At 47.5% G+C, this 23,915-nt stretch overlaps 1 protein-coding gene across 2 annotated transcripts; it reads left to right on the forward strand.

Moving 5' to 3' along the window:
- The first annotated feature begins 584 nt into the window (after positions 1 to 584).
- Cdc42ep3 (CDC42 effector protein 3) lies at positions 585 to 23,595 on the forward strand. 2 transcript variants are annotated; one of them, XM_057768414.1, is made up of 3 exons: positions 585 to 1,138; positions 1,300 to 1,821; positions 21,919 to 23,595. In XM_057768414.1, the coding sequence occupies exon 3, from the start codon at positions 22,140 to 22,142 to the stop codon at positions 22,902 to 22,904; it is 765 nt and encodes a 254-aa protein (XP_057624397.1). In that variant the 5' UTR covers positions 585 to 1,138; positions 1,300 to 1,821; positions 21,919 to 22,139; the 3' UTR covers positions 22,905 to 23,595. The 2 variants fall into 2 exon arrangements, with proteins under 2 accessions (XP_057624397.1, XP_057623612.1); XM_057767629.1 differs by having other exon boundaries at positions 585 to 1,821.
- Positions 23,596 to 23,915: the final 320 nt, after the last annotated feature.

A 23,915-nucleotide genomic window follows, 5' to 3' on the forward strand; every position in this document is an offset into this window, starting at 1 on the left:
TGTAAAACTCTGAGGAATCCGGAGTAGAGCCCAGGTATCTGCCAAAAGAAACTTGGGAGCAGTCCTCAGTTGAAGAAAAGAAACAGTGCCGGGTCCCTTATCTTCACTACTGTTTTACTTGTCAAAATTCTGGTATCGCTTCTGCAGTTTTATATTTGACTTCCGACCTCATGGCCATTTAACCTGCCAACTATTATTTTCTTTGAGGCCTTTAACACTCCACCCAAGTATTTTTGCTTTCCTGAGCAGTTGTGTCCGCTTCCTTTTCAGCTTCACCTTAACATCGACAGTGGTTTACGACCACGGCTTAACGTGTACCCCAGTCTAAGGTTTCAGAACGATTCGGGGCAGCCCTGTGATGACCTGAAGCCGACACCGCTTTGGGAAGCCAAAGTCTCCAGAGCGGCTCCCCGTGGTGCCAGTATTTCCAGGCAACCTGAGAGTCCCAGAGTTGGAGCCAGGCCCCGAGCATGGGATTCCTTCGGGTTCCAGGTCCTTTTCCAGGTCAACCAAGCCGGCGGGGACCTCACCGCCGGAAAACGCCACCTTTTCCTGTCTCCTACCAGGCGGACGAAGGGAGAAGGAAGAGAAGGCGGCCGGCCGATTAAGACAATTAACACAATTCACTGGGTTCCTACTGAGGTTCAGGGACAGAGGGGCGGGACGTTGTGAAGCCCTGGGGGGTGACCGACAGGCGCAGGTGTCGCCACGGGCGGAATTTTACGGTCCGGAGCAGCAGCAGCTGCGCCCCTCGCGCCGCCTGGCCGAGCGTCCGGGAGAGCCACCACCGCTTCCGCAGCTTTAGGTCAATCTCTGAAAGACCTGGAGGGAGGGAGTCGCCTCCCTCCGGACAGGAAAAACCTGCTGCGTCTGCGTTTCTCCTGATCCCGCAGGATCTCTGCCTCCAGCCCCGCGTCCCCTGAGCGCCAGATCCACGCTCCGGGTTTTGGCGACAGCTTGCGAGGGGAGCGAGCAGCTCGTTGACAGCGAGCGACCCTCCCCTTCTCTCCCGGGAGCTACTGCGGCTTGGGGGTCCTGGGGGAGCTGCGGCCGCGCTGCGGCGACGCGATCAGGTGGCCCCTCTTCACCGCAGATCCCCTCCCTCTGCGGCGAAGCTTCGCACTGCTAGATGGGCTAGGTAGGACAGGGAGAGGCGGGGACACGAGGGTGAGCACGTGGGGACACGAGGGTCCCGGGTGCGGGCGGAGTCCTATTGTCCTCCCGCACCGCACGGGCAGCGTCGCTCCGGGGCCACCTCTTTGAAGGGAGTACCCCGCCACTTTTCTTTGTGCCCGAGAGAGCCCTAGGCGGCTTTGCCTCTGGAGAGAAGCCACATCCCGGGAGAAGTGGGACTGCGAGGTGACAGTGGGCTCCCATTGTCCTCCAAGAGCCCGCGGCCGCGCCTCCTGTCGCGCGGGACCGGGGACAGGTACAGCGGAGGGAGGGTACCCCGCTGCCAGCACCCTTCTCCCCGCCCTGCCCTCACCGGCCCCGCCCCGCTCCGGGCCCCGCCCCGCCCCCCGCGCCCCGCCCCGCCCTCGGCAGGTTGAGACCGCGCGTCTGGCCGCCGCGCGCTCAGTGTCGCGGGCACTTCCAACGGCCGCTGGCAGCACAGCAGCGGGCCGCACACCGACAACCCCGTTCCGGGGCCGCTGCCTCCCGGGAGACTCCGCGCACAGTCCCCGGAGCAGATCGTGCAGTGAACCGTCGCCCCTGCCCCCCTCGGGATCTGCTCGCACCGACCAGGACTGCCTGCGCCCTCGGGAGGCGACCCTGGCCGACGCCCGGCCCCCGGGCAGAAGTGAGCCTCGGCGACTGCCGGTGAGTGAGTGTGTAACCCAGACTGCCTCTTCACCTGTGAGTCTGTCCCACCTCAACCTAAGTTCCCTTCAGCTCGTGCTGGTGTTGGGCTCGGAAGACTTAAAAAGGGTGCGAGGATAACCTAGGGCACTGAGCTGATGTCCAGAGGACCAAATGGGACGTGTAGCGATCCGGGAGGGGATCGGGTCGCAGAGCTCTGCCGTCCGCGCCGACTTCTTTTGGGTGGGGCTGCAGGCTGCAGGGCCCCCTCCGAGTTAATGACAGCCATTCTGGGCGCCTTTGCGTTTTTCCATCAGAACAAACCGCACTTGGCTACCGCGCCCCTTTAGTGGTGTTTGCACCAGGGCGACGCATGTGGGTGCCCAGCGCAGCTCTGCTGTTTCCTTGCTGACAGGCAGCGCATTGTAACTGAGGCTCCAACCTGCAGATATGGCAGTTGAAATTTTTTTTTCTTTTTTGACTGCGGTTTCTGAACAACTGAAGCGTTTGCAAGATCTTTCTTCTTCCTCCTCCTCTTTTTCTCTTCCTCACTAAGTGTCTTGACACAGACATGTGAGGACGAATGGATATGGCCAGTCATTTTTTCTTTATGAATTATTATACTCCACCCCCCTCTCGCCTTTGGGAAGGGAAGGCATGTGTTTCATCTTATAAATAGAAAGTAGCATATTTTTTTGGCAGGACCTTCTTTATACAGCACCGTCTAGGAGAGGTCAGTTTAAAAATAAATATGCACTTGAATGTTACATTACCGAGCCGGCTGTGGCATGGACGAGCTACGCAGACAGCAGCATCAAAACTGGGAGGACATCTGTGTTGAAAGGAGTAAAAGCCCCAGAGTGTAGCCCAGGCTGACAGTCAAGTAACTACATTTTTTTTTTTTTTTTTTTTTTTTAAAGTGAGTGAATTAGAATGAGAGTGGGAAGAGGAATGTCAGTCCCGGACTGGAGCAGGAATCTTTACAGTCTTGGTGTGTTTGGGGGAGCGGGCTGCTGCTGTGTGCAATGTGTGTGGGGGCTCTAGGTAGGGAACTGATGGATGTGTTAGGGAGAGAAGATTTTTTTCTGCTTTTCTCCCACCCTGGCAGCATGTAGCCCTTGCAAAAATCCTCGAGTTCTGGGAGGGTATGGAGGAGGGGCATTGGCCTTGAAAATATTAGGAGGGTGGCAGATGTCCCTGCTTTAATAGCAGACCGAGACTTAGGATTTCCCCTTAACATCACAGGGAGAAGCAAGCCTCCCCAGGAAGCAGCCAGCATGCCCCAGAGGTATCTCTTAAGTCCATTAGAAGACACCAGCAATATTCGGACTTATAAAAAGATCTTTCATCTAACGACCAAACTAGGAAGCCCAACTTCTGGACTGTTCTAGAAGTCTTCACCATTGCGGTTTGATGGACAGTTCAGCTATAAGTATACACAAACACCTTTTTCAGAATGAAGGACTCAGACATGAGGCAGTTGTGAAATGTCTAGCTGGCACTGTCAGGTGTGAAATAAACGAGAGATCTATATTCAAGGAATGGTTGACGGTCCCTCTGAATGGGCCTGGGTTTCCCAATAGGCCCCACCCATGGCATGAAACAGGACTACCAGCCCTTGGGCTGGCAGATAGGATGTTTAGAGGGGAGCTCTGGAAGCCTTCTGGGTCCGTGGCAGTTTCTGTTTTCCAGCCGTCTCATCTGCTAAAGATTTGCATTCTGAATTCCATGATTAGAACATGGTGCTGAGGCAGCCCCTGAAGACATGAAGTAAGATGAGCTCCCTCCCACCCCGCTAATCTGAGTCCTGAAATTCTGCCTTGCTTTAGAAGGGGACCTAGAAAGGCAGCTAAAGTACGGCTTGTTTTCTTTTTGCTTTTTATTGCGAACTCAAATGGGATCCAGGATGCATAGAAAGCTGGACCAGGGACTGCAGAATGGCTCCCCGAGCTGGTTGGTCCTGTCTGCTCTCCAGCTTCCCCTTTAGCAAGGTGTTTTGTTTTATGTCTGACATGTTCACAAAAGCTGCCCTTTTCCACTTGTAAAATTCCTGCTATCCAATAGCATTGGGGATAAAATTGCTTTAACCTATATCACCCTACAGTTTTTAGCCAAGCTGTAAAGTTTTCACAAGCTTTTTGCCCATTAGATGTAGCATTTATCCAGTGGGTGGAATACAACTCCTCACCTAAAAAGCCCCCAGGAATACTGCACTGAATTATTATTAGTAGTATCATCATCATCATTATTACTATGGCTCTTACTTCAGTCTGATTTCATATAGGCTCAGCCTAATTTCTTTCTAACTAGAATCCCACGGACCAGTTTTTCTGTTCATACACTAAGAACTTAGAGTTGTATTTTAAACACACTATGTTTCCTGTACACGAAGTTGAGCCATTTGAGACTAGCAGCGGATTTTGTCGGAAACAAAATCTCTTCTGGGTGCAGGTCAGAGAATTCTAACAGGCCATGTTGTGGGAACATCAAAGGTAATTCCAGCATAAAACCTGCCCCTAAACTAAGCTAAGCGCTCTTCCCGTTGCCTGCATTGCCTCCTTTATTTCTAAATCATTCCAGAAAGAAGGTGTGTTAGATCTGCATTATAGTGTAGCTGTAGTGACCGAAGACAGGCCAGTTAGCAGCTTGCCCAAATGTCCACAACTAGACAGTAAAGAGTGTACCTAAATGGGGGTGTGCCTGAGGGGCTAACTCTACATGGAAGTTGGTGCCTTTTTGAGTTTACGGACTGGGAAAGCCTGAAGTTATTGACTTGGTGTCAGGCTGCCTAGGCACATTGCTTGGATCTTGCATACTGTGCTTGTGGGGTGCTGGAGAAATGACTTGTCTTAGGTGATGGTCTCATAGAACTCCATAGCCAGTCTTTCAGATAGATGGTGGGGTACTTATTCTCCAGATGAGAACTTAGGTGCTGAAGGTTACACAGCGAATCAGCAGAACAGGGTTTGAACTCAGGTATGTTTGACCTAGTACTGAAGAGCACACCTCCATTGTCTGGGAGGAAGGGTGGGGGAGCTATTAAATATGATTACTGTTATGGCTTTTGGCCTCTGGAAAGGAACTCATTTTATATTATTCTCTCTCACCATATCACCACTCAGAGGAAGTAATTACCAGCCTTAGGGAATGAGACTTGAATTACTTAATTATTAAGGGTGGCTCAGTCTTGTATGTGGTGACTTTGTTGAGCAGAGCTAGCATGGAACTGCTAGAATTGGTCTAAGCAGTTTATACCATAACCAGAGAGATGCACTAGGTGACAACGTGGGACTTTGACACCAAACAGTCATGCCCCAGCTGGGAACAAGGCATTCCAGCACCCAGAAATGAATGCACCCCCTATGTGGGCCATGTCCTTGGATCAGTCAGAGGTAACAGGGCTAAAGAACCATGCCTGGTAAGTTGTTCTACCCAGGAGGCCTGGCTTGCAGCCCCTGGCCCTCAGCCTGAGAGGTCCAGGATAGTCAGGAACTACAGGGGGTTGGACAGGAAGGCCCTGAACTCTGTCCTTGGCAGAAGGGGACTGTGACGGTGGTGCACACACCCTGGATGCTGCTGATAGATGTCTGATGTGAAAGATAGAGTAAAGAGGCTTAATGCACCCTTGCCCAGGACAGTCCTAGCCCCTGCTACTCATTGGAAGTCGGTACCCAGGACAAGGTCTGGAAATTGCCCCGGAATTGGGCCTGTCCACTTGATCTGGAATTTTCTCTCTTTTTGCTCTCTTCCTTTAAAGACGACAAAACAAAACAAGATCCTGAAAACTATGACAAGAAACTAGCCAATTTTACAGCAAGTAGCAGCTAAATCAGGGAAGGGTTTTTGTTGTTGTTTTCTCTTTAAAAAAAAAATAATAATGTTTTCTTTGGCCTCAATGTACTTCAGTGACAACTTCTGCCAGAGTGGAGTGATAACAGTGTGTGGCGGCCTCTGGTAGAAAAGCTCTGACTGGATAGCTTTATAATAGAGACAGGAAAATGACGGCTATTTCGTTGTGGTTTGTTTTTGCTTCTTGTCTTAATTTTGATTTTTGTTCTCTTATTTCTTATTTTTTCTCTTTCTTTCTTTCTTTCTTTCTTTCTTTCTTTCTTTCTTTCTTTCTTTCTTTCTTTCTTTCTTTTTTTTCAGACAGGGTCTCATAGCTTAGGCTGGCCTCAAACTCCCCAACTGCTGTAGCTGCTGCTGCTGCTGCTTCTTCTTCTTCTTCTTCTTCTTCTTCTTCTTCTTCTTCTTCTTCTTCTTCTTCTTCTTCTTCTTCTTCTTCTTCTTCTTCTCCTTCTCCTTCTCCTTCTCCTTCTCCTTCTCCTCCTCCTCCTCCTCCTCCTCCTCCTCCTCCTCCTCCTCCTCCTCCTCCTCCTCCTCCTCCTCTTTCTCCTTCTCTTCCTCCTTCTTTTCCTTCGCCGCCTCCTACTCTGCCTCCTCCGCCTGTGCCTTGGCCTTCTCCTTCTTCTTTTAGAAACAGGGTTTCTCTGTAGTTTTGGAGCCTGTCCTGGAACTCACTCTGTAGACCAGGCTGGCCTCGAACTCACAGAGATCCACCTGCCTCTGCCTCCCGAGTGCTGGCATCAAAGACATACAACCACCACTGCCCTACTTGTCTTGATTTTTGAAGCAGGCTGATTTTTGAAGCCCAGGCTGACCTTGAATGCTTAATCCTTCTGCCTCAGCCTCCTTAATCCTGAAATTATGTGCAAGTACCCCAGTACCCAGCAGCCTCCACCCCGTCACCCTGAAAAACGACAACTCCTAAGAAGCCAAACTGTTTATGGAAGCTGATGATTCCCACCATGAGTTTGTGTGGTTGTTACTGCTGGCCTAAATGATTAGTTCACAATAGAACTCTGAAGCGGGGAGCTAAAAACAAAAGATATTTTGTGATTAGAAAAGCTGTTTGCTATTTTCAAAAAGTTAGGACTGGCCTTCCAGCCTTGGGCTCTTTATTAAACAGTGTTGCAGTGGTCACATTCCTGCAGTGACCCAATGGGGTGACACATAAAGCATTCCTCAAGACTCAGAGCCATCAGAAAGAGTTCTGTGGTAAGCCAGTTTGATGATGTCCCCTTCCTGCCGGCTTCTGCAGAGTCCCTGCGACACAGGTGTGCAGTGCCCCTCTCTGTGGAGAGAGAACCCCTCCTCTGTCTCAGGTTGTTTGGCCCTTACAGAGGCTGCAGGACTACTCTGGTAGAAAGTTCACTCTGAGGTGCATCAAGTGACAGCTGTGCAGACTTCCGCGCCTTGCAGCCTGCCCAGCTGCAGGCAGTCCAGGCATAGAGCTGGAAGAACATGCCGGAAGGATGCTGGCAAATCAATGGTGCGGTTCTGTTTGGTAAAACTAACCCAGATTTACCTGGGGACAATCAAAATGTAGCAAGGACTAGATCTGAAAACAGGATGGTATCTGGTGTGGATCTGAACGGTGTGATCCTGGCCTCTCTCGGAGTCTGTTTTCCCATCTCTAACAGGTCATCTCTAGCTCTAGATTTCAGTAAGCCAGGAGCCATGTGACCTGTTAGCAGAGCCTGTCCTGCTAATAATAAAGAGTGGCCTTGGGCTGGAGAAGAGCAGTTCTCGCCCAAGGAGCCAGAGCAGGCTGGAGGACTTCAAAGGCAGGCGTCTGTTTGGACAGCTTACACATTTGGGAATCTGTCTTGTTCTGGTGACATCCTGAAGGTCATATTTATAGACACATTTTGTCAATGATAGATCTCTGTCATGAGTCTAGTTGAGAAAGGCCAGTACTTTTCAAATACGTCACACTCATTCAGACTGCACTCATCTTTAAAACACACAAAGACATTTCTGGTGGGATCTGGTTTGGTTATTTGGGAATGTCTTTGATTTTCCCCCCTTCATTTAATTTTTGTCTAGGGTCAGTTCAGGCTGAAAACATTTGTTTGTTTGTTTTTTTTAATCCCAGCAGGAGTGGAGGCCATACACTTTTGGGGTGGTCAGCTGTTCACAAGGCAGATACTCCCCTTCTCCAGGTGGCTTCTATTCTCATCTGAAGAAATGGGAGGGGCAGCCAGCTCTAAATTCCTATAATTATCATTCTTTTTCCTTTTCTGGGGCATGTCATAGTATCCTGGGCTTTTTTCTGTGTGGTACTTACTACATTTCAAGTGATCTTTTAAAAATATTCATTTATTTTTTGAGAGAGGGTCTTGTGTATCCCAGGCTGGCTTAGAACTAACTCACAGGCCCCGTTCCTCTACTCCCTGAGTGCTGAGATTGTGAGAAGAAACAGTCGTAGCAATAATTTATTAATTCCTATGCCTGCCTAATTAAGCCGTCTGGAGGCAGAGCCTGAGCCTGCTTTATCTAAGCATTCTCATTTCCCCAGTGAAGCATCAAGTGGAAAATTTAATCCCAGCCATACCGTCCAACTCTTCCTCTAGTGTCTTATCAATTGTTAAGAAGTTATTGTCACTTGCCTAGCTTATTAAAGTCATTTTTTCTTGGCTATAGAACATTCAAATTCAAGGGGAAGTGGCCTGGTGGCCATGTGGCGGCCATGCCATCTGAGGATGCTATGGAACTGGGGAGCCTGCACCAGAACATTTCTGGAGAACAACTGAGAAGTAGTAACCTCCACCGAGGCTGCTTTTGCCCTGGGGACTGGGATGCCCAGCTGTCCACTGAGAGCACCGGCTGCTTGGAGTTCCTGTCACTGTCACAGGCCGCGCCATAGCCTGTGAGCCTTTTATCTGAGACTGCGCTCACTTCTCCTTCTCAGCACACTGTGTGTCATTGCTGTGGCCTCCTTTTCCAGAGCAGCGCCTGGAACTGCACAGGTTTTCCTGGCTGATAGTTGTTGATGACTATATGAGGAGCCAGCCTTGGGCTAGGTGACTGTCTGTACTCAGACTGTACAAGCTGAGCCACTGGGGTCTCTCTAGGAGGCCATAGCACCAAACTAGGTAGGCATGGTTTCAGATGTCTTTGGAGTGAAATGTCTTCTGGTCATGTTGAGCTGGGTTTTGACGGGAAGCTTGGTCATGCTGGTGGCTTTTATTCTAGATCCTTCATAACCCAATGGCTCACCTGGGAGGAGATTGCTGCCACCAGCCTGGCGGAACACACCAGGTCTCAGCTGCTGTGTATGGAATCAAAACAGGGATTGTTTCATGTTCAGTTTTGTCTTGAGTGGAAAGTTTTACTTTTAGAGCCACACCACTTGGAAGACTTTACACTTTAGTTAAAACAATCAGTTAGGTGACCAGATTCCAAAGTTTAAAAGAAGTAAAATTGGAAGAAACTTCTGTAACTGCTATTCTTGGTTGTCATCTTGACTATATCTGGAATTAAAGCCAAAGCAGCTGCCTGTCCTATGGATTGGGGTTCATTGCTCACAAACCCTTTGCCAGGTGTTCATTCTGGCACCGTGTATTTCAGGTTTGCAGAGGAGGAAGCTCAGATCGTAAGAGGAAGCCACGGGCATTGATTAGCACCATGATACAAGAACAGGGGCAGAAATGGTGTGAACTGGTAGAAAGTCTTGTGATGGGCCCTGGCATCTAGAACACCATATTACATGGGGTCTCCAGATGGGGTGCAGCAGAGCAGGCTATGGAAAAGTCTCGGGCTGCTTGGGGTCTGTGCAAGGAACCCCCAGGGACTTTAGCTTTTTCAGCCAGTACCTCCAAATGTCAGTTCACAAGTAAGCTTGTGGTAAGCTAATGCCCAGGTCTGTTTTTATAAGAGTTGCCAGCCACATCCTGCCTCTTTCTGCACTGACGTGATTATGCAATTAGCTTTAACCCAAATGCAGGACTTCCTACTTATTCATTTGATTCCTGTTGACTTCATCCTGCCCTACTCGAGTCTTTTAAGGTAATTTTATACCCAGTCTGCCATCGGCACATGGAGGGATTCTTGTGGGTCCCATGTTGTTTAGAGATGAATGCAGCTGCTATGTCCTTCAAGTCATCCGTCCTATCATTGCCAAAATCAGTTTCATATGTACACTACCCCCTAGCAGCTCTCACCAAAGAAGCAAAGAAACGGGGTTCTGCATGAACTTGCCAGTGCCTGCTTAGCTGTGTCTCTCAATTTCACTAAAAATAGACGCAACAGCCAACAAGGAGTCTCATCATCCCTTTTGTGAAAACAGTTTGACTGTGTGTTTTTGACCACTCGCTGTAGTTTTTCAAAGGTTCTGTAAGTGACCAGATGGAGACAAGTATTTTCTAGGCCTTAGGACACTCCGTCCTCCTTAAATCCTGGGAATCTGCTCTCACACCAAGTGGAGTCCTTTCCTATGGCCGTCGCCTGCTCCTCAGGCTCCCCTTTGCTATAGAATGCCCATTGCAGTTTGCTGAGAGTTTCTCATATGTCTATTAGGCCACCTGAGTCAAGTTTTCCTGAACTCATTTCCTTCTAAGAGGAAGGAGTAGTAAGGTGGGCTCATCGTTTTAAGAGGGTCTCACTCTTGGACCTGAGTGTAACTGCAAGATTTGAATGGTCCAAGATAGTCTTGTTCACACTTGTTCTCACTCTGCAGTCATGGGTAGAAGCCATTTCCCCTTTAAATATCACTTTCACAAATATATGCTCTCTTTAGCACCTTCTATGAGTAAGATAGTTCGTTCTCGTGGCTGACAGCCTAATGGGGGTGTTGGGCAAGGAAGCAGTAACTACAGTACAGTGTGGTAGTTGGTGACGTCAGATGCCCACGTGGTCATGGGCTAACCTATCTCCAGACTGTAAGGGTGGGCCTGGCCCTAAAGGGTTTTAAGATGGTGGGGCGATTCTAGGATAAGATAGGAGGCAAATGCACAACAGAGTGGTTGTGGGGCTAGTGAGGAGAGAGACCCGCTGATAGGACTTGGGACTTGGCAGGAGGCTGTGGCTGGGGAGAAGTTCAACAACAGCTGGGTTTTGGCATTTACAAAGAGAAGAAAGTGCAGGAAGCCCTGACCATGGGAAGACAGAGGGAGGAAAGATGGAGTTTCCCAGGAAAGCAAAGTGGGGAACCCCAGAATGCAGGAGAGAAATCTAGAGCTTCCTAAATTCTCTGAAAAGAACCACTGTTTTGCACAGTGAGATCTGTGCTCGGACCCCACACAAGTTCAACAGTGTGCAACCCCGGACCTATCAGGAGCCAATTCGGTGAGAAAACAAAACATCAACTATGTGTTTCATTGCTATGGCAATGTTTCTAAGAGCTTACTTTCTATTTCTTTACCTGCACAGCAGCCCTGGTCCGTAGATGACTTTAAGTGTTTCTGGTCTAGGATTACGTAGGTATGTGTGAGCTGAAGTTTTACTCTGAAAGTTATCATCGGAAATGGTAGTTGAGGCCATGTGCAGGGCGTGATTGAGGAGCTGGGATGGACAACAATCCCCTCGTCCTGTAGAGATACAGGCTTCTAAAGCAGGGGCTCAAACCCTTCAGTAAGGGGTCACTTGATAGTTCATGCTTTGAGGGCCACCTGCATTCTTTGCCCAGCTGTCATTGCTGACCTTGTAGGGCAGTGGCAATTCTGCTGTGGTCTCCCAGCTTCGGTTCTATTGAGGCTCAAGGCCTGATAGTTATTTCTTTGAGGGACTATTCTAGGAAATAGATGGTGTTCAGCAGCATTCTTGTCTTGTGTCCATGAGGTTCCACTGACCAATCCCTTCCACCTAGGGCGGCAGTATCAAAAATGTCTGCAGATGTTTGTTACATGTTACTTGCTGGGGTGCAAAACTACCGCCTGCGGAGAATGGTTGATCTGAGGAGAACGCAAACACAAATGCCTGTTCTTGGGGTGTTTCAATAAAACTTTTTATTTACCAAAACAGGTAAGGGCCTAGATCTGTCTCGCCTATTGTGGGCTCTTGACATAATAGATGGGCAGAAAGAAAATAAGAGTTTAGACAGTGAAAACTGAGGGGCTTCTGTTAGTGGCCAGCATATAAAAAGACTCAACCGTAGCTCTTGTTTCTAGCACCATGGCTCACCTTACTCTTGAGATAGGCCTAAAAACCACAAAGCCAGAAAACAGGAAAATGACATAAGTTCTACACAATACCTAAGAATGCCTCCAGGTCACACAGCAGTGGAGCAGGATTATGTGAGGTGAGTTTGGGAAAACTTCCTCCAGGAAGGAAGTGACTGGGAAGCAGAGGATGTTGTGGGTAGTGTTTGATGGTGAGAAGGTGCGGAGGACATTCCTAGGAACACAGAATCCTTGGTCTCAGAAAGTGGGGAGGGGAGCAAAGTGTGAGCAGTGACGGAAGAAGCCTTTGTCCCCTTGCAGTTGAGCCCTAAGACTGCGCACTGTCACGTGCATGCGCTTCCTCTGGAAAAAGAATTAACAGCATTGGATATTTTCTAAGAACAGGATGTTTGTTTTCTTTCCTTGAGGCTCAGAGGTTTTCTTGTTGCTTTAAATTTTTAATCTTTTGACCTTAACCACAAAGTCAAATTCCTTTTGAGATTATTTTTCATAACAACAAAAATACTAAGAAGTTGTAGCCAGCTAGAGCTGCTGGGGCAAGTGCGCAGGCCTTTTCCAGGCATTCTGGGTGTCTGGCAAGGTCAGGTTTGTGTCTTCTGATCGTTGCTGCTGTGATCTCAAGGTATCCTTCTTTCTGGTGCTGCTGGACTTGGGGGAGAGATAGTTTCAGTTGATAGGTATCATATCAAATCAACAGTCCAGATGTGGAAGAAATTCTGGCTCCTGCTAACTGACCCGAAACATGGACTTAATTCAAGACCGTTTCTTAGATGGTGTGGTCTAAGTATTCCATGAGCTAAAACCTGCCTGGGCCACAGCAAGCACTTGTCTGTCTGTTTGCTATTACATGTCTAAATTCTTTAGAGAGCCGGGCATTTCAGATTTGCCTCATCTTCAGAGTAATTTGCACTGTGGGTTGCTTTCTTTGAGTCAATCAACCTGTCTCTTGTGATGGAAAAATCAAATTGGTTATGGATTATTTCCAAATTTGAAGTTTACTGTGTGCTGTGTGATTGTTGTAGGAGAGAGGATGATAAATATGACCCAGTTTGTGCTTGTAGAGGAGCTTCAGCCTAGAGAGCATGCATGCCCTCATTCAAATATGTGCATACATCAGGTGTGTAATTAACCTAGGGGAGTCTTCTGTAGACATGGTTGACAGTGGAGTGGCCACATGTCCAGAGAGGATGTGATACAGAGAAGCCTGTTATAACCCATCAGGGAGTGTGTGTGACTACTACAGACAGCCCCAACAACTTAGGAGGATAGCCTGGAAATCCCTACTGTGGCCCCCAAATGAATTTTCAGAATGCACAACTTGAGGATGTAGCATAACAGCAAAGCTTTGCCTCTCTATAGTGCCCTGAAGTGTCCACAGTGTGAATTCCTAGTCACCTGGCAACCTATTTTGCATCATTTCTGGTACTACTGTCAGAACTAGAGTTTGGCACAGGCAACTGACAATGTAAATGCTAGCAGGGTTTGGGCACCTAGGCAGTCTTGGGAGATCATGGCTTTGGGGCAAAGGTTGTAAGGACTGAACAGTGCTGAAAACAAGAGGGTCAATTCTTTCGGTATTGATACTGTCCTTGTATCGTCACGGACCAGGTTGGATCCAGTAGTTATGGAGCATGTGAGCAGCTCATAGTAACGGCCTTGTTGGATTCCTACTTGTCAAACTCCTGTCCAGCACTGAGGCTAAATCCCTGTAAAATCAGTCATGTAAAATGAACCAGGCATGAGAGAACTTGCCCTCAGCTTGCCTTGTTATAACTCTCGGGAATCAATGCCCATATAGGCTGCCCTTGTAACTTACTTTTTATAAGGAAAAGACGCCCTAATGGGCTCTCTTCACAAGTGTTAGTACCTTGGGAGGTGGGTGTCCTGTCATTTAGTTTTGCTTTTTAAAAAACCTTTCAAATAGTGCGATTCAGTCCTGTAAATGTAAGGAGTGTACGTAAATTAGCAGTGAGTCTCCCACGCGGTTTTTGTGGGTCCCTGTATAATTGGGGTTGTAAAAGGAAAGTAAATATAAGCTGTTGTTTAATCATAAGTGAGAAGCCCATTTATAAATAATTGAAGGTGGCTGTCTCAGACTTTCTGAGTGGTCCATAAAATACAGCCTGCTCAGTCTGGCAAGGGTGTGCAGGGCAGAGCTCAGCAGCTAGGAACTTGGGGCTCACAGAAGCTCACAGTCTTGCAATATGCTGGTCTGTCCTCAGTTTAGGAACCATGGGCAGGAGATAAGACTCTAAAAATAGAAAAGGCATCTTATCTTCTGGTGGGTGGGGTAGAACCGGCCAGAACTATGAAAGGCATGCCCTTTAGGGTGATGTTGCAGAGTTCTCTGGGCTTGGATTATTTTCCCCTTTAAGTTCAGTGTTGAATGTCTAATGCCAAAATTCTTCTCTCTGTGAATTTTGAAATTCTTTCCTGGGAGAAACCCCTGCTGAGGTTCGCAAAAGGACTGGCCTGAGGAGCCCCTTTGTAGTAAGGCTTGGATTTCCCTGATACCAAAGGTTGGCTAGTCATTAGCAAGTGAAAACCTTGCTGTGTTAGCACAGAAAGCCTTTTCAGGGGCACGTCTGTGGGCCTGTTTATGGGGAGTGTGAAATGGAACCTTGGGGAAATTAGTGAGTGTGTTCCTCGGTGGGAGGGTTAAGACCGCACAGGCTCCTTGGGGGAGGCTCTGGGTACAGACTCCTCCCCCTGTGAAGTCCTTGTTCTTTAGAATATACATTGTTCATTCTCCACCCCCTCTGGCAGCCCCCTGGGTTCCTCCCTAGAGAGGTCAAGACTGTGTCCTGGTATTTTCTGCTTAGGTGCTCTAGAGGCCTCTCTGAACAAGTTAATCTCTTTTTCATTACAAATGAAACCAAGCCTTCAGATCACTGAAGATTAGTGTTTTCTTAGTTTTCTTTCAGCTGTTAGAGTCACCTTCCTCTGCTCAGCTCCAGTCCCCTCCTCAGAACATGCAGAAACATGTTCCAGGTAGCCCTTATGCTTCCGAAGAGTCGAGCCCAGAGACCAGGGCAGTTCGGGAGTTTTGAGCGCAATGGTGGGACAGAGGAGTTACTGCCAGGGAGATTTATGCAGAAGATGCTCCAGTTGGGAATAAGGTGGAGGGTGGTTATCCCATCATTCTTCCTAAGATTGTTGGTTTAGACAGGAAAGAGTAACTATGTTTTTGCTTTTTAACTTGCGGATAGTGATGCTGTTGCTGGGTGCCAGGGGAGGGCTCGTGGTCACTTTTGCTGGGGCAAAAGGGCAAAAGGGAGATACCATCAGAATTTGGGCATGGGATATGGCTTGGTGATTAGTGCCTGAACATATGCCTAGACCCTGGGCCCCACACCCAGTACACGTGGGGAAAAAGTTAGATGCTTTTGAATGATGTGTAATGAAGTCAGAAAGGGGATTTGAATTCCAATTCATGTCCTACAAGGAAAGGAAAAGAGCAAGTCCCTCAGGAACCTCAGGAAGACAGCACCCTCTGCTCACACAGCCTGCCCTTGTTTTCTGGGGTGTGTTTTGAATTAACATTGTAACCTGTTTTGAAGGATGCAGGACATTTTTTTGTGTCTTTTCTCCCAACTAAGGATGAATCTAAAAATAATTAGTAGACAAACCAAGCATTCCTTTCTTAAAATAAATGGATTTCCCCCACTAAAATTTCAACTTCTTTGTTCTTTCCAGCACCTAGTAAGTTGACAGTACTCTCAATCCTGAGTAATTCAGGAACTGATTTCTCAGTCAGTAATTTGTTTTTTATAACCCTTGCCCCACACACCCTTGCTGTCTGCTTACTTATTTTGTTATGTGTATTAGTCAGGGTTCTCTAGAGTCAAAGAACTTATGAAATGACTCTCTCTCTCTCTCTCTCTCTCTCTCTCTCTCTCTCTCTCTCTCTCTCTCTCTCAATATACATAAGGGGAATTTATTGGGCTGACTTCCAGGCTGCAGTCCAGCTAATACAACAGTGGCTAGCTGTGAATGGAAAGTCCGAGAATCTAGTAGCTGCTCAGTCTCACCAGGCTGGTGTCTCAGCTGGTCTTCTGCATATTCTGGAAACCCAAAGAAGTAGGCTCCAATGCCAGTGAAGGAATGTGTGTGCTAGCAAGGCGAGGGTAAGCAAGCAATGAACAAAGGCTTCCTTCTTCTATGTCCTTACACAGTCTTCCAGCAGAAGGCATGGCCCATATTCAAAGTGTGTCTTCCTTCCTCAAGATTTAGATCAAACGCATGTCTTCCTACCTCAAAAGTCTGAACTACATGTGCATTCACCCACTTCAAACCAAACAGAAAATCTCTCACGGATGTGCACGCCATTTCTGGATTTTAGTTTATTCTAGATGTAGTCAAGTTGACAACCAAGAACAGCCATCACAGTATGTGTAGTATTAGTTTGTTTGCCAAAAGAATGACAGAGGAAATAGATGATAAAGATGATTGATTGACCTAGTGGGGAAGCTAGCTGATAGGGTGCCTCCTGCCTGCAATCTCAACACATGGCAGGCCTCAAGGCAAAAGGATAACCACAAGTTGCAGCATGCCTGGACTACATAGTGAGTTCTAGGATAGCTTGGGCTACAAAGTGAGACACTATTCCAAGAAATTAGATAAAATAAAAGAAAAACAAAGCTGGACATAGTGATACATATATATGACCCCAACAGAATGGAAGCTAAAACAGAGGTTTTGTTATGAAACCTTCTTATCCTGCCTCCCCAAAAAATTTAGCAGTGAAGAAATGCTTCAGTTTTTTCCATAATCAAATTATTACTGCTGTGCTTTTTTTTTAAAAAAAAAAAAAACATTGTCTGCCATATATGCCTAAGGCAGTCACAAGTACATACATAGAATTACCTAGACATACAGGAATGGCCACTCTGCCGTCTGCCTTCCCTATCAGAAGTATGCCTGTACTATCCTCTGTGGTCTTATTCTGGGTCTTGACATCTGTCTTAGAGTTTCTGTTGCTCTAAGGAGACACCATGACAACAGGAACTCTTATAAAGGAAAACATTTAATTGGGGTGGCTTACAGTTTCAGAGGTTTAGATCATTATCATCATGGGGGGGCATGGTGGCATGCAGACAGACATGGTGCTGTCTACAGCTTGATCAGAAAGCAACAGGAAGTAAACAGAGACACTGTGTACTTGATCATAGAAGACCTCAAAGCCCACCCCCACAGTAACGCATTTCCTCCAACAAAGTCATGCCTCCTAATAGTGCCACTCACTATAAGCTTACGAAGGCCAATTACATCCAAACTATCACAACATCCTTGGATTTCTCACAGGTACCTGAAAGTAGGAGCATGTCTGTCAGAAGCTGCATATTCTCTATCTTTTGGAGACAGGATGCCTAATGGCTGGCTGGGAACTGGGCCTTTTGTTGGCAGAGCTTCCCTTGCCAGTGCCCAGAGTGTTTGTCTTCTAAGAAATATAACTTCCCAGATGAGTGTTATCAACTCCCATCATAGAGAAGAAGAAAAACCATGGTCTGTCGCTATGAGAATGTAACGATGAAGACTTCAGATTTCAGAGTCAAGGGATGGGTGTTTGAGAACAGTATGTGTGCAGAACCCTTTCTTTCCGTCTTTAAAAGATCAGGAAGATAGAGTGCACAAATGCTCCGGAGAGCTGGAGACACTGGAGGTTGAACAGCGAGCTCTTGATGGACGGAAATGGGGAAAGATACAGAGAGGTAGCCCAATGCCATATCAGTGCCCAGCACCCTCAGTATCGGCTGAGCCAGTTCGTGCTGGCAGTGGAATGTTGTAACAAGCTCTGATCATGGGGCACCTAGATTTTGCCAGACCTAAGTACCACGTGCAAAATTGGCTCTGTAAGCCAGTGTCTGAGTACTACACATTTATTTGTTGTATTTTTGTTGTTACAATGGCCAGTTTGTTCACGTGGCTCAGAAACCTGAACTCACAAAGGATCATCATGAATGTACCCTTTCCACCTGGTTCCTTTCCATTCGCTTTTGCTCCCTGAGGACACTCACCACTGTTAGTGTCTTACATGTTTTATACATGTACAAGCCGACGCAGTTAGGTTACAGACTGCACTTCTGCACCTACCTTTTCTTCCTTTGAACATGTACATCCCTGAGCTCTTTGCCTATGGCTGTATTAAACGTTTCTTTCCTTCTTAGATGCAAGTACTACTAACTCGAGTGGCTGGACCATCTGTACAGATCTGTAGGTTGTTTCCAACTCTTAGCTGTTACAAATGTTTGATTGGATAGCCTGTACACAGAATGTCCATATCTTTAAATGAACTGAGCTCCTGTATATGGAACCTGAGTCTGAGGGCACATGATTTGCCGCCTGGAAAGACATCATCGAATTGCCCTGGATGGAGGCTAGGGCTGTTCACACTCCTACTGTCATGTGAGCAGGAACCTTTCTCCATCCTCCTTGGCTCTGCATGCATTTATGTCTCCACCAGGCTCTGGAATGCAGTCCCTTGATAACCAGGGAGCTAAATTCTCAGAGAATGTGTTTTCTAAATGTCTTCCCACCTCAGACTGGGACCTAGCCTCCTGGTTCAGTCTGCCACTCCTGGCAGGGTGACTCAGTGTCTGTGCCCCTGTAGTGTCTCATTTGTAAATGGGGCATTTAGTGTTCTAGCAGGAGTCTCTTGGATTCTTGTGAGTGGGAGAGTGAAGCATTATGGGAACATAGAGAGGCCCTCAGTAAATACCACTTCTTACTAGGGAAGACTCAAGCTGTGTAAGCAGTAGCAGAAATACTGTCCCAAAAACCAAGAGCCTGGAAAGGGAAAGTAGATGCACTAGCTGATAAGAAGGGCTGGGAGGATTTATGGATCGCAGGAGAGGACACAAGAGAGAGGACTGGGTGCTGCCTAACACTGTACTCTTTTAAATGGGAGAGTTGGTGTTTCTGTCTGACATCCTCCGTTTAAAAATCCAAACACCCTTTCATTGTATTTGACAGCTGTTAGGCCTGGCACATGGTGTCTGGCATCTTACTCTCTGCGCATATGTAGCCTTGTCACAGCCCCCTCCTTGTCCCCGTCCTCCCCTGCCCCACCCCCGGTATCTCTGGTCTCTTTTTGTCTTCATGCCACCAACATAAACCCCAGCATTTACCAATCCAAGGGAACCTCTGACTAAAAGGCCACAATGTCTGTAGCCAGGCAGGGACTGCTTTAAGAGGCCCAGCCAGGAAGCCTTCCTTGGTACTGAACACCCCTCCCTCAGAGAAGAGCAAGTACTTCTCTGTCTCCTCCCCACCATGCCCTGCCCTTGTTCATTTGCAGAATGGCTGTGTGTGACCCTGTCAGAGGCAGAGAACTGATCTCTGGTGTTCTGGAATGCCCTGCCCTAGGTACTTCTTGGCCTTCCATAACCTGAGCAGTCCTAAGGCAGGCATCAATGACGAGCTGCAAATCTTTTTCCTGACAGCTGCTGTCCTGGCCTCACGTGCTGATAACCTGCCCCAGGGAGGGTTCTTCCCTGGGATTGCCTACCACCTTCTGGGGCAGGACTGTGTCATGGAGGCCCTAGATTGGGGCTTTGGGCTGTGTACCTATGAGGTCTTCCCAGGGTTCAACTTTTTGTGTTTGTAGGTTTTGTAAGCTAGGGCCTCAAGTGCATCTCAGAATGGTTTTGAACTAGTCCAGGATGACCTTGAAATCGTGACCCTCCTGCCTCCTCCTAGCGCATTTACCACCACACCCTCTATGTAAGGGTTCACCTTTGTTATTGAGACAAGACCCAAAGCAGCGCTGAAAAAGAACATCAGGACCTGAGTCCTCGGATGTTTGGTAGCTCTGTGGTCAGCATACTCTTGGCAAGAGCAAACCTGTTGCCTCCTCCTCACACACGGAGCCAAGTGGGGCTGGGTGTCTTCTCCTTGTCCTTCTCTGCCTTCTCAGGCCTGGGAGGCTGGACAGCATGCCAGTGCTTGCCGGATAAGCCGATTCCCAGACAGAGTGAGCTGTTAACCTTTGCCAGTGGGTGGTGGAGCCCAGCCCTTGTCACCTGTCACTGATAAGTGAATTTAAAACTCTTGCTGAAAGGAGAGAAATATGGAACAGATGTAGAGGGCCTCCAGCTGCTACCAAGCAAATGTGACACTCTTCAAGCCACCGTCCGACCCAGCCCTAGGAGGATTGATCACCAGTCTCGGTGCCAGGGGACGGGGAGGGGAAGCGGGGTGAGAGAAGGCAATTTTAGCTTCTCGGTGTCAGCTCCTGGGGTAGGTGGGATGGAGGGCCATTTTCAAAACGTAGGTTTCACATCAGCAAGGGAGGGGCTGACATGCCTGGACCTTCTTTCAAACCACTCTTCCCTGCCATGCTGGTTTGAACAATTTACCTGCCTTGGTATCCACTTACTTTAAGTCATGGTTTCTGTGGGTGTCTGGGTAGGGTTTTGAGCCCAGGCCTCACTGGGATGTGACCAAGTTCTGGGCCAGAGTTCTGTGTCTCATCAGAGGCTAGCTGGGGTAAGCAGATTTCTAACTCCAAACCAGCAAGGGAGCTTTGCTGTATTGAGGAGCGGCGGGGCTGTGTCCCGCCACCCGGCTAGCTTTACCTGAAATAATTACACGGAAACTGTATTCTTTTAAACACTGCTTGGCCCATTAGTTTTAACCTCTTATTGGCTAATTCTCACATATTGATCTAACCCATTTCTAATATTCTGTGTAGCACCATGAGCTGGCTTACCAGGGAAGATCTTAACCTGCATCTGTCTGGAGTGGGAGAATCATGGCGACTCACTGACTCGGCTTCTTTCTCCCAACATTCTGTTCTGTTTACTCTGCCTATCTAAATTCTACCCTATCAGAGGCCAAGCAGTTTCTTTATTAATTAACCAATGAAAGCAACAGATAGAAAGATGACCCTCCTCCATCAGAGCTTGGCCCAGTATGTGGGCATATGTGGGCACCCCTACCCTCACTGGTTTTGTTCTCACTCTCTTCGACCCCTCCCTTCCTTTACTCTCTTCTTCTTTTCCCTTCCCTCTCTTCAGCTTAGAAGGGATCTTCTGTAATGTTACCTAACCAGGGAGTGACCACTGCCATAGTTCTTTGAATAGAAGCAGACCGCCATTGAATCTGTGAAGGTGTTAACACCAGGAAGCGGCATTGGAATGCTGCCTCTTGAGAGAGAGGGTACTCACCTTATACTGATGCTCCCGAGGAAGCTCAGGAGCAGCTCGACTTATATTAGTGGTCGCAGTGTGCTTCCTTTGAATTGGACCAGTTCTTTCTCTTTCACCCCGGATACTATCAAATCCTGGAGTCCTTGGGGCTCAGCATTCCATGACATCCCCTAGACCAGCAATGTGTTTGTACCCCTGCCCTTACCCTTAGTCTCATCTCCTTATTTGTAAGAATGCATTCGAGTGAGGTTTTCTTGAACCATTATATAATAGTCAATGTCGATTACTAAATGATAATTTCCAGCTTCCTTCCTTTTAGTCATTTAATTTCATTTGTGTGCAGAACTCAGCAACACATAACTGTCAGTCTTGTTAATATGCATGCAGAGTAAAGAAAATACAATTTTAGAACTGACCCAGGCGGTCCTATGTTGATGGCAGTTTTGTTGTTGCTTTGTTTAGTGTTCTTGTGTATGTGAGTGCCCTCATGCATGTACATGTACCTGCATGTGTGTATGTGTGCCACCACATGTGTGCCTACTACCATGAAGATCGGAAGACATTAGATCCTCTGGAAGTGCGGTTACAGACAGGTGTGAGCCTCCCTGTGGGCGCTAGGATCGGAACCCAGATCTCCTAAAAGAACAGCAAGCTCTTCTAACTGTTGGCCCATGTCTCTAGTCCCTTGGCAGCAGTTTTTAGAAGAGAGAGAAACTACCATCTTAGATGTGCTCAGAACCATGGCCATGTTTAAAAAGTACTGATGTTTTAAGTTTAGGGGCTAAGTACCCCCTTTATGTTTTCCCCTGAGCTAAGAGCAACATTAGTGACTCCTTCCTGGGAGTAATGTTCTTATCACAGTTGGAGGAGCAAAGAAGTTGGGTTCTAGATGCAAAGTGGCCTTGCCGTTATCTCCGGGCACTGGGATAAAAAATTCCTGAGGAATGGCAGACCTGAGTGGACCCTAAAGGATGGGCAATCCCAACTTGCTTTGGTTTCTTTTCCAGGCTTCTCTGTGCTGTGGAAGGAACTGGATGATGTAACCAGCTCTGCAGGAAGACACACATGGTTTTACACTGAGCAAGAGCTCTCAGACCCTGTGTTAGTTCAGAGTCACTTGAGGAAAAAATAATGTGACGGTTGTTATCAGAAAAGCTTTTCTGAAGTGTGGGATACCCGTGAAGATCGCCTCTCCCCACCTGCGAAGTGGACTTTCTTAGACTCCAGAATGCCAGCCAAGACCCCAATTTACCTGAAAGCGGCGAACAACAAGAAGGGAAAGAAATTTAAACTGAGGGACATCCTGTCCCCTGATATGATCAGTCCTCCCTTGGGGGACTTCCGTCACACCATCCACATCGGCAAAGAGGGCCAGCATGATGTTTTTGGAGATATTTCCTTCCTTCAAGGGAACTATGAGCTCTTGCCTGGAAACCAAGAAAAAGCACACTCCGGCCAGTTCCCTGGACATAATGACTTCTTCCGGGCTAACAGCACCTCAGACTCAATGTTCACAGAAACGCCCTCCCCGGTGCTCAAAAATGCCATCTCTCTCCCGACCATCGGAGGATCCCAGGCTCTCATGCTGCCCTTATTGTCACCAGTGACATTTAACTCCAAGCAGGAGTCCTTTGGGCGTCCTAAGTTGCCAAGGCTCAGCTGTGAGCCTGTCATGGAAGAGAAAGTTGAGGAGAAAAGTAGTCTATTGGACAACGGGACAGTCCACCAGGGAGACACCTCGTGGGGCTCCAGCGGATCTGCATCTCAGTCCAGCCAGGGCAGGGACAGCCACTCCTCCAGCCTGTCTGAACAGTACTCCGACTGGCCCGCGGAGGACATGTTTGAGCATCCTGCCTCCTGCGAGCTCATGAAGTCGAAGACTAAATCAGAGGACTCCCTCTCTGACCTGACAGGCTCCCTGCTCTCGCTGCAGCTGGATCTGGGGCCCTCACTTTTGGATGAGGTCCTGAATGTCATGGATAAAAATAAGTAACCTGGAGTCAGCTCTTTTCCTTTGGAGTAAGAGGTACCAAAATAAGCAAAAAACAAAAAACTCAGCTAACCACAACTGATGGAAAGAGCTGCCTGGCTGGGTTTTTGCAGCCGCGTGATGCATTTGCTAAAATAACGTTCCTGTTCCTACGAAATATTTTTTTAACCGCCTTGCCCTGTTTGCAAAAACAATTTTCAAAACAATAATTTTTAAAATTAAAAAAAAAAAAAAAAACCTGTCCTGGCAAAAAGAGAGAGGAAGTGAGTCAGAGCTCACTTTGAGCAGGCATTACTGATGCTCGGCTCAATTTTGTTTGCAGGCACGCGGAAACCCGGGCTGTTTGAAAGGGCTGGGTCATGACTCTCTCCAAGGCGCTCTACAGCATGTTGTGAGAAGGAAATCAAAACTCGCTTCACACCTAAGCCTTCTTTTTTCCTAGACTCTTTTGTATATTGTATCCTTTGGGCTCACCATAGCGAATTCTGCAGTGTTAAGATTTTACTGTTTTCATATTCAAACAACCTTAAGGGGCCGGGGTTTTTTTCTTGTGGTTCTTATATACCCCTGTATATTATTTCCATGTTCCAGAAGTTTGACTGTCAGCTACATGTTGGTAAAAACAAGCAAGGTGTTACTGTAACTAAGTTATTTTTAAAGTTGAAATATATTTTTATGTGCCTTTGGCTTTTTATTGCAGAGTCTACATTTTATAGATAATACATCAAGTGTTACTTGTCTTGTTTCCATTGGGGCTTCCTTGCAAGCCCTGTTTGTGTATTTGCAAAAAAAAAAAAAAAGAACAAAAACTTATTCATTATCAGGTCCCCCCCCCCGTTCATGTGTTATCATATTTCTAGTAGTGCCAAGAATGGTTTGTAAAGTGAGGGGGCACAGGGTGTCCACAATGCTCCTACAGAGACTGGAGTTGGATATTTTAGGACAGCTCATACTCCCAATCCTAGGTACATCATACCACACAATAAAGAGTAAATGCTAAAACGAACTTGCTCG

This window comes from Chionomys nivalis, chromosome 1, assembly GCF_950005125.1.
Source record: "Chionomys nivalis chromosome 1, mChiNiv1.1, whole genome shotgun sequence".
Taxonomy (NCBI): domain Eukaryota; kingdom Metazoa; phylum Chordata; class Mammalia; order Rodentia; family Cricetidae; genus Chionomys; species Chionomys nivalis.

What these genes read in the sequence shown, in the direction of transcription:
- Cdc42ep3 (XM_057767629.1), top strand. Translation starts at nt 22,140, where the DNA reads ATGCCAGCCAAGACCCCAATTTACCTGAAAGCGGCGAACAACAAGAAG.